The 12,674-nt window shown below is 44.4% G+C and overlaps 2 protein-coding genes and 1 non-coding gene across 9 annotated transcripts in view; all 3 read left to right on the top strand.

Moving 5' to 3' along the window:
• EEF2K (eukaryotic elongation factor 2 kinase) overlaps positions 1–9,031 on the top strand; it is a 28,911-nt gene extending 19,880 nt beyond the window's left edge. For 5 of the 6 annotated variants that reach the window (XM_051782678.1, XM_051782660.1, XM_051782687.1 and 2 more), the window contains 7 exons: positions 642–719; positions 1,499–1,561; positions 2,815–2,949; positions 3,867–4,055; positions 4,454–4,578; positions 5,297–5,475; positions 6,137–9,031. In XM_051782678.1, coding sequence (XP_051638638.1) covers positions 642–719; positions 1,499–1,561; positions 2,815–2,949; positions 3,867–4,055; positions 4,454–4,578; positions 5,297–5,475; positions 6,137–6,246 — 879 coding nt within the window. In that variant the 3' untranslated portion in view covers positions 6,247–9,031. The remainder of the gene's footprint in view (positions 1–641; positions 720–1,498; positions 1,562–2,814; positions 2,950–3,866; positions 4,056–4,453; positions 4,579–5,296; positions 5,476–6,136) is intronic. The other variant, XM_051782695.1, reaches the window with a different exon arrangement.
• A 2,592-nt stretch (positions 9,032–11,623) lies between these two features.
• Positions 11,624–12,674, top strand: part of POLR3E (RNA polymerase III subunit E) — a 28,361-nt gene continuing 27,310 nt past the window's right edge. The window contains exon 1 of one of the 2 annotated variants that reach the window (XM_051782717.1): positions 11,624–11,658. The gene's annotated coding sequence lies outside the window, so the exon portion shown is untranslated. Of the gene's footprint in view, positions 11,659–11,759; positions 12,075–12,674 lie in introns of those variants that run through there. The other variant, XM_051782712.1, reaches the window with a different exon arrangement.
• TRNAL-AAG (transfer RNA leucine (anticodon AAG)) lies at positions 11,793–11,874 on the top strand. The gene has a single exon. It is a non-coding gene; the product is annotated as a tRNA-Leu (tRNA).

Here is a 12,674-nt window from a genome sequence, read left to right as displayed (position 1 = left end):
GTTGCAGCTCATGTTGTCTTCATGCATTTGCTGTTTCTAGTAAAGGAAGAACTTTTATTTTAAAATAGTATTCATTATTCTTTTTCCACCAGAAATTTATTTTCATCTGATGTATTTTAACAGGTAATTAAAGTGTGTGTCTGTTCCTCTGCCTGTATGTTGTGTCTTGGGCACTTGTGCCAAGTGTTGTGGTATGAAAACTAAGCAGAAACCCTATGGATTAGGCCTCTGCAAATCCTGTGGGATGTTGCAGAACCTCACCTGAGGAGATGCAAGAAGTTCGCAGTGGACTTTTTCCAGTGCTGGACCTTAGTACCAGTTACTAGATTTTTTAACTGAATACTGAAAACTGTATCTAGTGGACTCTTGACTTGATAAAATATGCGAGTCTTTGATTTATTTTTTAATGTATTTATTTTTTTATATATATGTAAGAGAGAAGACAATCTTAGACAGTACCTTCTGTATCGTTAAGTCTTGTTCTGTCTGTCAGAGGTAGCACAACATTACAATCATTTTCATCCTGTATAACCATCCAGTATTTTTCACTGAACCAGCAAAAGGTTTACTCTGTGGGAAATGTCAAGATGAGATCCTTACAAAGGATCGTGCTAATGCTGTTCTGTTCTTGTGTTCTGTAGGATTTTGAAAATGGTGGAGACAGTGGATACCCCAGTGAAAAGAGAAGTGAGATGGAAGATCTGGATCACAGAGAAAGGGTGAGAACCTGACTCTGGGTTTAGCAGAGTTGGGCCTGTTCATACTCGAACTGTTTTCATAGAAGAATCTTATTTTTTATCCCTCTTGATCTAGGCTTTGTAAACAAAGGAACAGACGAATTTCCGTGTGTTGCAAAATTACTTATTCATCTTGGGAATGACAGTTTTACAGGAAAAAGATGATTTGTAATGAGGAGCTTAATTTCAAACATCGTATTTGATTACATATTGTTGTGGGGTTTTTATTATTCTGTATTGCATTTGGAAAATGTATCCAGCTTCTTGTCCTGTGGAATCCATGAATATGATCTGCTTTCAGCCTCTTACCCTGTCTACTTTATATGGCTTGAATATCACAGAACTTAATGTTGTTATCAGTTAATAACGTGCGACTTTAGAATCCCTGTGGGTAAGCTGGTTACTCCTTTAAAATATAAACTTTTAAATAAATGCTTTTTGACCTGAAGATCTTCACAAGATATTTAATTAGAAGACAGGAAAGAGAATACTGCTTCCAAAGATACCAGTCCTTTTGTCACCTGTGAAGGTATTTGTCATGGCATCTCCAGCTCACAAGATTAAAGCCTGTGTGTGCCATGTTCTTTACCATTTTGGTATGCTTCTTATTACATTGTGATATCCCTGAAAGAAAAGGATCCAGTGGAATCGATTTTGGTCACGGTCAGTATTAATTCTGCTGGATAGGAATAGTCTAGAGGGATAACTGGCACACAGCAGTTGCTGCAAATTAAATGATGTAAATCTTTACATTAACGTAGGGCCATTCAAACAACATCCGGAGACAGGAGTCTGATGAAGACAGTTTGGGAAGCTCTGCAAGGGTAAATAAAGCAGAAATGTTCATAGACTCAGTCTGCTGCTCTGCTTGTCCTCTGTTCTACTCATCTAACCACATCACTAAATCAGATTCATTTTCCCTCCCTTTTCAGCTACAGAATATGTTTATTAATATCAGTTTATCACTCTGTATTGTTTCCTTTTTTGTTTTGTCTTTACTTTCCAGTTAAAGAAGTACTGTTAAAGAAACTGTCACCTCTGTAACTGATCCCTGACATAAATTAGTGATTATGCATGGGTTTCTCACTTAAAAATAATAATTACAGTTCTTTGGATTTTTTTCCTGTCTGACTAGATTATAATTCCTTTCTGTACTTCATTTTTGGAATTGCATCCTATATGTGGTTGTATGATTTCTTGAAAACATGCAGTGTTTGAAATAGGTGACAGTAGCTGTGTCCACTGTGTATCTCACTGAGCTAGGGAAGACCAGGCCTTCTCGTATGTTTTTACAAAATATAACTTCTGTGGTAGTTGGTCTGTGGCTGTAAACTTAAACAAATAACTACTCTGCAAGGAAAGAAAAAACAGCTTTGACAACAATAATTTATTTAGATACACTTTTCAGAATTTCCTTGTAAATATTATATATTGCTGTTTTAGGAAATTGAAACAGCTTTAACAGAGTGGGGTTCTTTGCCAGTAACCTTCCCTGTTGTGTTCCCCTGTGTACCTCCAAAGACTTTCATTTTGATAGGATTGTTTTCAGCTACTGTTTCCCACCCACCAGTTGTGTTGAAAAATTTATTGTCATTTGTGTTGCACCTCCTGAGAAACACCAATGCATGTATCTGCCTGTCATCTTCTGCATTGTTACTTCTCATTTTTCTAGAGCTCTGGAATGCAAGCAGCATTTAAAATGTTGTGAACTGAAATTCTGATCATAAATGTGTGGGTTTAATTTTTTTGTGCATGGATAACAGTACGTGCAATGTGACTGTTCAGTTGCTTATTTGTATAAGTAACTTTTTTTCTGATTCAGAACTTAAAGAGGATTCTTTGCTTCATTGCAAAGTGATGATGTTTGGATTAGAAAAAGAGGGCTTTACTCTGTTTCTTCAGTGATGAATAATAACCCTTTATTCAGCTACTAACATGACTTTTGAAAGTCGTGTCTCAAATTACAGTATTTACTAAGAAGTAGCAATATTAATGGAGGCTTTGATTTCTGGATGGCAATCCATATATATGAAAATTTTAATTTTGCATATAAATAATAGTTTATTTCATATTTCAGATCAGTGTGGAGAAATGGAATTTGTACAACTCTTCCAGAGTTCATGTCCACAGACCATCCTGTGTTGCCCAAGAAATTCAGAGGCTCAATGCACTAGAACTTGAAAAGAAAATTGGGAAGTCAGTCCTTGGAAAGGTAGGATGGGTCTAGTAATCCTCTTTTTCTCCAGCTGGAAAGAAACATATTTATTACTTACATAGAGATGTTGCCCCGCATGAGTTTATTTGTGCAAGTGAAAATAAACACATCCATAGCTTTGTGTCCTCTAACCATACTGTATGAAGGACATCTTAGCTCAGGAACCCATGAGTTTCATCTGCTTTTGGACTTGCAGCATCTGGGCCCCTTTGGGAAGGACCCTGCTGTTGGTTAGTCAGCCTCTCCAGAGGCATCATACAGGGAAGTTACAGTGGGATAATTATGGTGTGCCTGACCCACATACCTTGCACCTAGGCAAGGCTGGGCTCCTGAAAAGTGATAGCATGGACCAACTCTTTTTACTCCAGACTATTCAGGATAATGCAAATGTGAATTAAGTTTTGGTTTATGTATGGGCTTAAGCCCACACTTAAAACACGCTGTAGATCTTCCTGAACATCCTGAGAGCCTTAGGTATTCTCAAAACTCTTGGTTTGTGAAGAAGCCAATTTTTCCCTTGGGGAGGGAAGTCGAAAAGCCCCTCAAAATCCCATGGCATGTTTGGAATGAAATCCTGCCCCCCACTGATAATGGAGGCTTCAGTGGTGTGAGGATTTTACCCCTGATAGCCTTCATTTTCTGTGCCTCAGGTTAATTCCTCCCATGGGAGGAATGCCCTTGCCATGCACTGAAGTCTGTGCCCCAGGGTCACTGCTGTTTGCCTTGCTGGCTGCAGTGCCAGGCAGTTGCAGGCTGGGTGCCTTTAACTGTGATTCCCTCCTAGAGCTCTCCAAGGTCCCAGCAGATGTGCCAGGGCATGCCCCTAAGACCTGGTAAAGAATGGACAGAAGGCTTTGGAAGGATCAGATCCATATGAAATCCTTGTGCCTCTTCCCTGTGCAATGGTGCTCCAGGTTCACTTGGCCATGGTTCGCTACCACGAAGCCGGGCGTTTCTGCGGGAAGGACAAGGAGTGGGATCAGGAGTCGGCCCTGTTTCACCTGGAACATGCTGCAGACTGTGGGGAGCTGGAAGCCATCGTTGGGTTAGGACTCATGTGCTTTCAGCTGCCACATCACATTCTTTCTGAGGTCACTGTGGAGGTAAACACGTCAAAGAAAATGCCAAAATGCAGATTAATGGTGCATTGTAAAAATAAGAAGAGCAGGAAGCAGAGAGAAAACAGTCACCATAGTTAGGTGTTCTGTAGCCCCTCAGAGAAAATAGATGACTTTGTAATTAAGGACTTGGACAAAACAGCAAAAAATGCTGCCTCTTTCTGGTTTTGCCAGGAAATTACTGCATGCCTTTGGGAAGTTTCTGAAGTCATCTTCACTGCTCAGCTGCTTTGTTTCTTGTGGCTGTGCCTGTTTCTGTTTCTCAGACACACTAAACACTTCCAGCCATTACTGACATGGAGAAACTGCATTTAGTGTTAGAGGGAGGAAGGGATAGTTTTGCTTAGAGACATGCATTTGAAAGGTTTTGTTTGTTTTACCAGGACACAAAGGAGAACAGAAATAAAGGATTTAATTACTTACTGAGAGCAGCAGAAGCTGGAGACCGGCCTTCCATGATTCTGATAGCAAGAGCATATGATACAGGTGTAAATCTTGCTGCAGACAGGTATGTTACTTTTAATTAAGGATGATTTTAAATTTTAAGAAGTTTAAAAATGCTATTACCTCAGTAAGTCCCTCTTAATTTGACCTTCTAAAAGGTTGTACGGTAGCCTTTTGAGTTATTTCTTTTTTAGCATTTTAGTTGAGTTTTTAAAAGTGGACAAATATTAACTTCCTTAAGTACCAAATATAACAGGTGATGATAGTGGTTTTTCTAGTTCTGTATTTTAGCATGTCCTTGTTATTTACATGAGTTTTCTGTTTTGAACAACAGTGAAACTTTAAATTTCACCTTTGCCAAACAACATTACGCTTTTAATTGAAGTGCACTGAGCATTCTCAATATGAAAATCACTATTTTGAAGTATTTATGAAACAAGACTCTCTGCAAATTCAGATTTTTTTCTAAATCAGTTACCTTCACAAATATAAATGCCACACCAAAACCACACAACTGGTAATGAAGCTCAGATTCTGGAGTTCAGCAAAACACTTCAGTCTGGTACTTTCTCCTCTCTATTTCCTGCATAAAGTGACCCCAGCCTCATTTTGCTGTAGTGACCTGATGCTGCAGTGCAGTTAGTGAGCCTCCATGAGAACGTTTGCTTTCTTGGGAGCATCAAAGCTCTGAGAAGTCAGTGCAAAATTGGATTCTGAATCTCCAGTGCAAAGTACATTTGTTGCCTAAGGGAACCATCTTCAAAAATTGTGTTTAACTGCAGAGCCCAGGACTGGAAGGAGGCCCTGCACTGGTACAACGCTGCGCTGAACATGACTGACTACGATGAGGGAGGGGAGTATGATGGCACTCAGGATGAGCCCCGCTATCTGCTCCTGGCCAGGGAAGCAGAGATGTTAATGACGGGAGGGTTTCACCTGGATAAGGATCCACAGAGATCAGGTGAGGCCTTGTTTTGTTTCTGTAATCAGTAATCCTGCTTTTCCTTCCCTTTTACCCCAGCATGTACCCCAAAAATAGACTTCCTGCTTTATCTGTTACAAAACATCCAGGGGGTCAGCACCTTTGGATTTGTGGGTGAAGCTGCAATGATGCTGGGTGTAACAAGGCTGGAAACAGTGAAAGAACAGATCTTGGCAATGACAGGGGTAGTGGGTGGTGCCAGGTCCAATTATGTGACATGCTGAGTCACCACCAGGCAACCTTCACTGCCTTCCAAGTTGCTCTTTTGGGTCACTCCCCTCAGATGCAGGTTGCTGCTTGTATTTTGAGTTACACCCATGACTCCCAGCCCCTGCACGACATCCTCTTACTTGCTGTGTAATCTCCATGTTCGATGTCTGTGTCTTGGAGTCCTCTTGGGGCATCCTACAGGCTGGTCATATTTCCAGTCCTTCACAATACATTGAAGAGCCATCAGCAGCCAGTCATAAACTTTAACCCAGATTCCCAGCTGATGTAACTCTGACACTATTAAAACACACCCACACATCCTGCCCTGCAGTTTGATCTCAATTTCTCCTTTTGTCCTTTATTTGCTTCAAGCTAAAGCAATGTTTTTCCTTTACTCTGTCAACATAACTGATCCTATTTCCTCCTCTAGGTGAGCTTTACACAGAAGCAGCAGAAGCAGCAATGGAAGCCATGAAAGGCAGACTGGCAAATCAGTACTACCAAAAAGCAGAAGAGGCTTGGGCGATGATGGAAGAATGACACTGAAATTAAGCAGTTCTTGTATATAATTTTTTTATAGACTTGCTGCATTTGCAGCTAAAAAGCTATATTTTTATGTGATGTTACCAGTTCCTTTTTTTGTATTTCAGTTTTCTAAGGTTTTTTGAGGGGAGAAATTCAAATGTAACTATGTAGGGTGCCATAGCATACTTCTGTTAGTGTTTTACAGCTGTAATACAGACACACTTGACCTTTTATACTTTTTTAACTGTTAGAGGGCTTAGTTTTTTTGATCAGAAAAATGAAGCCTTATTGTTTAGGTTTCACATGTCCTGGTTTTTTTCCAGCAAATGATCAATGTGTTTACATTTTTCTTCTCCTCCCCATGCACAGAAAAACATTTTCCTAAATTCTCAGCCTTTATTCATCATTTTTGGTGTAACTCACCAAATTTTCATGAGTGTAAATTTTCAGTTTATGGATGCAACTACTGATATTAATAAGTAGTCCCATTCTATTATGCTGGCATTGTTGGACACTTCTGTTATTCTCAGATGAATTCCAGATGGAATCCTTACAGTTTCGGGAGGGGTGGGAAAGGTGCTTCAGATTGGCAGTGAGGATGTTCAGGATGGAATGTTTTATTCATCACCAACATTGCATATCACACCATTAGAAAATCCTGATGAGGCGAGGCATCCAGCTACCTCTCTCATTTTCACATTTTGCACCATATAATAGCTTAGTTGTATAAAATTCTATTGATCTTACATTTGTCCAATGATGTACAGTAGCAAGATCTGTAATATATGGGTAATTTGAAGTTATTTTTACAGTGGCATCTCAATTCTCAGTGAAGCTAGATCATCTCACTTAAAAGGAGAATATGCTTTCCACCATTCCCAGAGGGATGTTTGAAAAGGTTAGAAGATGTTAATTTGCCTTTTATATGTACAGAAAACAATTTATATGGTTTAAATATATTTTAAAATGGGAGGACAACTACGTGGTGGTGGTTGAATTATCATTGCATAGAGAGACGTTTCTTCCAAATCTGGTATTTTATTCCGTCTCTGTGGATAGTACAGAAGCTATTGCTATTCCTTGGCTGTGGTTAACAGTAATTTTGCAGGAGATTTAAGGTGGAAGCTTCTGCTTTCTTGGCCTTACAGTCTCCTGAGGGTGTAAATTGATGTCCATAAGGGGCAGCCCCTGTCAAATGCTGAATAACCGAGAGTGCTCACCGCTTCAGCCAAGCTGTTAAAAACATGCTTAAAGCTAAGCAGGCTGTGAGATGGTGCAGTTGAACAGGATTTCTTGCATGCATAGCCCAGTAATATTAATTTCTTGTAAAATGCAGAAACTGCTCAAGGAGCAGAAGTCAGTCCTCCCTTTCCTGTGCAGTGCCAGCCCCTGGGCTCAGGTTGTGCTCCCCGTTTTCTCTTTCTGGCAAGTAGATCTTGAATTACTGTCCAGACAATATCCAAGGATGATGTTAATAACAACTGCCACTGTCTGAAAGATCTCCTGCTGGTTAAGGGCGTGAGATAACAAGATTTGGACCCTTTCAAGGAGAGAAGGGAGCTGTCTTTGGATGTTATGCTTCTGGGTGGGTGCTGTAACCACCAGGCAGTTGTAGCCATGAGTAGTCTTGCAACACATGGCAACATCTTGCTGTACATTGCAGGGCTCATGGGACAGTAGTGCCCATGGCCTTTTTAGTTTGTTTTTGTTTTGAGAGTGAAGGCAAAGCTCTTCACCCACTGATGGAGAAGTATCTAATTTCTAGATCTCAGTTGGTCTTTGGTGGTATTAACCAAGGTACTAAAGCAACCAGATCTTTGGACCTAATATTTTTTGGACCTAAGATGGTGAAAAAGAACCAGTTTGTAGGATTGCAAATCAGATGAATGTTTTAAGTGCCTATCCAGAGTTTTGCTTCAGATACCTAAAGCCTCTTTGGGACATGGCCTTTTTTGCTATTTCAGTTCATAGCATTAAAATTCCAGCTGTGACCTCGAAAGACAGCTGAATAGTCTGTGTTTTGTGCAGAACCAATACAGTGTAGGCACTATAATGAATTCAGACAAAAGGATTTGTTTTCCTCATAAGGTGTTGATGCCAAGTCTTTGAGATTTTCCTTGAGAAGGAAACGTGTGACAACACCACCAACCATGTAGGGAGGAGAGGAGACTAAAAGTGCCCCTCTAAAATGTGTATGTAAAGGATGTAGAGTGTAATTATTGACACATTTTGGTGTAGTTTAATTTGCTAAATTCAGTAGTTGCTAAAGTTGCTGACAGCTCTGTGTAGATCTGGTATGTAAATGTGCACACAACTCAGTGAAAAAATTACTATGATTAAATCTTTGTTTGCAAATACTACTTTTTAGTGATGAAGACTACCTTCTGTCCTAAGATGGTGTCATATGATTTAGCCATACAATAAATGGGAGTGTCAATAATATGAAAATTTTTTATGTTTACAGAAATAACTGTATTCTGTGACATTTTTGAAGGGAAAAACTATATATTTGACAGACTTTTGCAGTGATATTGCTACATGCTGTATTTTTAATCTATTCACAATGAATAAAAATCTGTATTTGTACAAAATGTGAAAATAAATCTGAGGCTCAGCCTCCCAGAACTTACCCGGGTTTAGTGTTTCCAGATGTCAGTGGGAATATTGCTTGGGTAAGGACAGTGAGATGGAAGCCTTTGTGTGTCAGACATGCAAATACTGCCTGCCTGCATCACTTAGTCCTCTCATTCACTTTGTCTGGTTTCATTCTGGCTGGTCAATAAAATTGTTCTTTTTGTCACTTTTCTCAGTAGAGTTTTATTTTTTTGCATGTGGGGGTTTGCTTTTGTTTTTTTCTTTTATAATTTGCCAAAATTCAATCCTATTATTGCAAGCTTCCAGAAATTCTCTGTGTTGTTTCTATTATTCCATCCCTGATTTTGTTCACTTTCAACCATCCCAGTAACAAACCGGGAGGAAATAAATTAGATGTTGCCAACAAAATCTGTTTTTCTCAAGAAAACTGAAGGGTTGATGTGCTCTTTGATGTTCATTCAATTTCAGACTGTTAAAAATGGAGCTCTTTATGTTACCTTTTTTTATTGCTTTATTTAGACAGGTAGAACTTATTGTACCTGTGTAGTTTAAACAGTATGAAATTATTCTCTAGCACAGGCACTGTGAAATAGCAGAATCTCCTAACAAAAAAAGCCCCAGCTGGGCCTCTGCAGTGTAGAATCACTAAGAAAAATGGTGAAATTTGGCACTGCTATAGATTTGTAGCCTTTGTAATCTTTAGCTGGAGTGTTTGGCAAGTGTAACAAAGGAAGTGGGAATAGCTTCTTCAAAAACCATGGAGACAGCCAACACTTAGAGCTTATACAGTGTAAATAAGAATATTGCCTGTTCCTTAATTACTGGTCTGGGGGACTGATTTGAATCTCGTTCTCTTCCCCACAGGTAGAATTCCACTCAGAGTAGAAAGACTGCTGACAGACACAGGTGTAGTTTAGATGAGCCAAAGCAGGACTTCTCATCTGAATTTGGAAAGGCAGAATTTCATTTGAACTTCAGGTTGAATTCAGGGCCAGCGCTGCCGGTGGTGAGTCAGGCTGTTCTCAGGTTTATGTTCAGGGACATCTCTCATGTGCCTCCCTGGACCTGACCCCTTACTGGGGAAGCTCCTGGGTTTGTAACCATCGGGCCTGATCCTTAGTCTGAACGTGTTTGATACAAGTGTTGGGTCCTTGCTGTTCTCTGGCCAACTCATGTGCCAGGAAAACAGTACAATGGGACTGGTAGCTTGCGGTGTAGTTTGAGTTCTTCTGGAAGTTCACTCTTTCATAATGTAAAATGAAAAAACTGGTGACCCAACTGCCGCCCCCAGCCTGTAGTGTTGTCCCCTGTAAGTGTCACACATGGCTGATGTGAGTAATATTGGGTACACAGGCTTCCTTCAGTGCTCAGGGGAAAGGTCTCTGTGGCCAGGCACCCAAACATTCCAGGGACAGAGGCTGTGCCCAGCTGTGACAGGGCAGAAAAGCACTTCTCAGGGAGGGTGTTAGTCCATCGCTGCCTGGGCAACACCACCTGTGGGGCCGAGTAGCCCATGCAATAAGGAACAGTTTGTGATGAGTGTTCCATGCAGTCACACACACAAGACACACTCATGCCTGGAGGCTGCTAAATCAGACTCCCTACAATTTTCTGCCTAAGCAGATTACAGTTGATTTGCTGTGTGAAGCCAATTCAGGTCTGCTTGTCTTCCCTCCTCCCTGAACCTCTCCTGTGTCTCTGCAAAGCCATGGCCGTGGGAGGAGCGTCAGCTCCCTCTGTTCCCAAAAAAAGCCCGCACTGAACCGGGGGTGTGAAAGTGCAGCAGCGCCGGAGGAGGAGGAGCCCATTCATGCTTACACGTGTGCGCTGTTATTCCTCGGTACGTGTAGGCAGTGAATGAAATTTTTACCGAGACTCTGCAAAGCTGCAGCCTCTCACGGTGAGGGTGGTGAGACACTGGTACAGGTTGCCTAGAGGAGTGGTGAATGTAATCCCTGCAAACGTTCAAGGCCAGGTTGGATGGGGTTCTGAGCAACCTGATCTAGTTGAACATGTCCCTGCTCATTGCAGGGAGTTGGACTAGCAAGCCTTTAAAGGGCATTTCCAACCCCCCCCCACCATTCTGCGATTCCACGTTCAGCAGCTCCCTGGCAAGAGTGCCGGGTGCTGCAGGGACAGGCTGTGGGAGGTGCCAGGGGAAAGGGTTGAATGAGGCTGTCAGCAGAACTCCACCAGGTTTATTTTCGCCATCCCGTTTAAACGAACTACCATAACTACACAAATAAATCAAGCTGTGTAAAACCTTTGTGGCCTTACCCTAGAGAAGTTGGAATTTTTCTTTAAATAGAACCCTTCCGTTTCAATTAAGTGGTGAAGATAACAGTAATTCCTGAAGAAAACTTACCAGACTTTAAAGCAAAATATGGTCAGAGACTCTCAGAGGCACGTTCATGGGGCTGCTGATGCTACTACCCCTTTGCACAGAAGTGTCCTGGCTCCTGCTGCTGCTGCAGCCTCCCTGTGCTGCGAGCAAAAAACCGCATACCCCAGCCATAAAGCCTGACGACCTTTGGCTTTGCACATTCAGTGGGCCGTAGCTTTGCAACAGAAAATTAAAACTTTAGAATTGCTTTTAGGCTTTCGGGGTGGGTGTGTGCCGGGGCGATACCCCGCGTACCGCGGAGGTGACTGTGCTGCGCCGTGGCATCCACGTGGCAGCGGGGGCGGCGCGGAGGGCGCGGGCACGGCTCGGGCACTGTCCCCACGGCGCGTCCCCGGGGCGCTGCTCGTCCCTGGCTGCACAGCACCGCTGCACGTGCACCGGCTTGGAGACAGGGGTTGAACAGAACCCCGCAGCGGTTTATTTCTCAGGTGGAAGGGGGGGTGTGGGGAGAGCGCTTGATGGGACGGGGGGATGCAGAGGGCAGGACGTGGGTGCTGCTGGAAGGGGAAGGGCAAAGGCAGATCTAAAGTAAAACAGCCGACGCGAAATGTGGTGTCAGGGCGGTAGCGTGGCCGAGCGGTCTAAGGCGCTGGATTAAGGCTCCAGTCTCTTCGGGGGCGTGGGTTCGAATCCCACCGCTGCCATTACCTTTTCTTTTGTGCCGCGGGCCGGCACAGCGCCCCCTGGCGGCGGCGGCGCCCGCAGGGCACTGTGGGTAGGGGGCGGTGCCGCGTCCCCACGTGCCGGCCCGGGTGTCACCAACATGGCGGCTGCCTGAGGCCGCCCCCGCCGCCACCGACACGGGAGCGGGGCAGCGGCGCTGCCGCCCGCCCGGCCCGCGCAGGTACGGGGGGCACCCGCCCGCTTTTGCGCCTCCCGGCGCTGCCCGGGTGGTGGGGACTCTGCGGGCGGTGGCGGGAGAGGAGCGCGGCCTGGGGTGGGCTCTGCCTGTGCGGGGAGAGCGGCGCAGACGGGACTGTCCGAGCACTCGGCACCGCGGGGGCAGCGGGGCCGCTCCGCCCGGACAGGGCTCGGAGCTGGAGGGGAGCGGGCGGGTCCCTCGGCTCCCGCAGCGGCCCCAGGAGCCCCGGCCGGTGCTGCGGGGGCTGCGAGCCCCGCTCCTCCCGCGCCCTGTTCCCGCAGCTCCCGCCCTGCCCCAGCCGGCACCCGCTGTCCGTGCCCGCACCGGCTCCGCGGGGGCTCTGGCCCGGCCCGACCCGGCCCTCCCGCCCCGGGGCGGCTTCGCTCCGTCCCCGCGCTCGGTGCGGGTTGGGCGGTTCCCCGTGGCCTCCCCTCGGGTCCCCCTTCCCCGCACCCGCGGTGCTGCTGTGTCAGGACAAAGCTCGGTGCCAGGAATGCAGAGCCGAGTCCAGCGGGGAGCGCTGCCCGCGTGGGGCACGGCCCGGGCACCGCGACCTGCCCCGGGAGGGCCGCTCACAGCGTG

Source organism: Manacus candei, unplaced genomic scaffold, assembly GCF_025592945.1.
Source record: "Manacus candei isolate 608988 ecotype Guabito, Panama unplaced genomic scaffold, ASM2559294v1 h1tg000002l, whole genome shotgun sequence".
Lineage (NCBI taxonomy): Eukaryota > Metazoa > Chordata > Aves > Passeriformes > Pipridae > Manacus > Manacus candei.
Note: the sequence above shows the minus strand (reverse complement) of the source record. Positions and strands in the feature narration are given on the sequence as shown.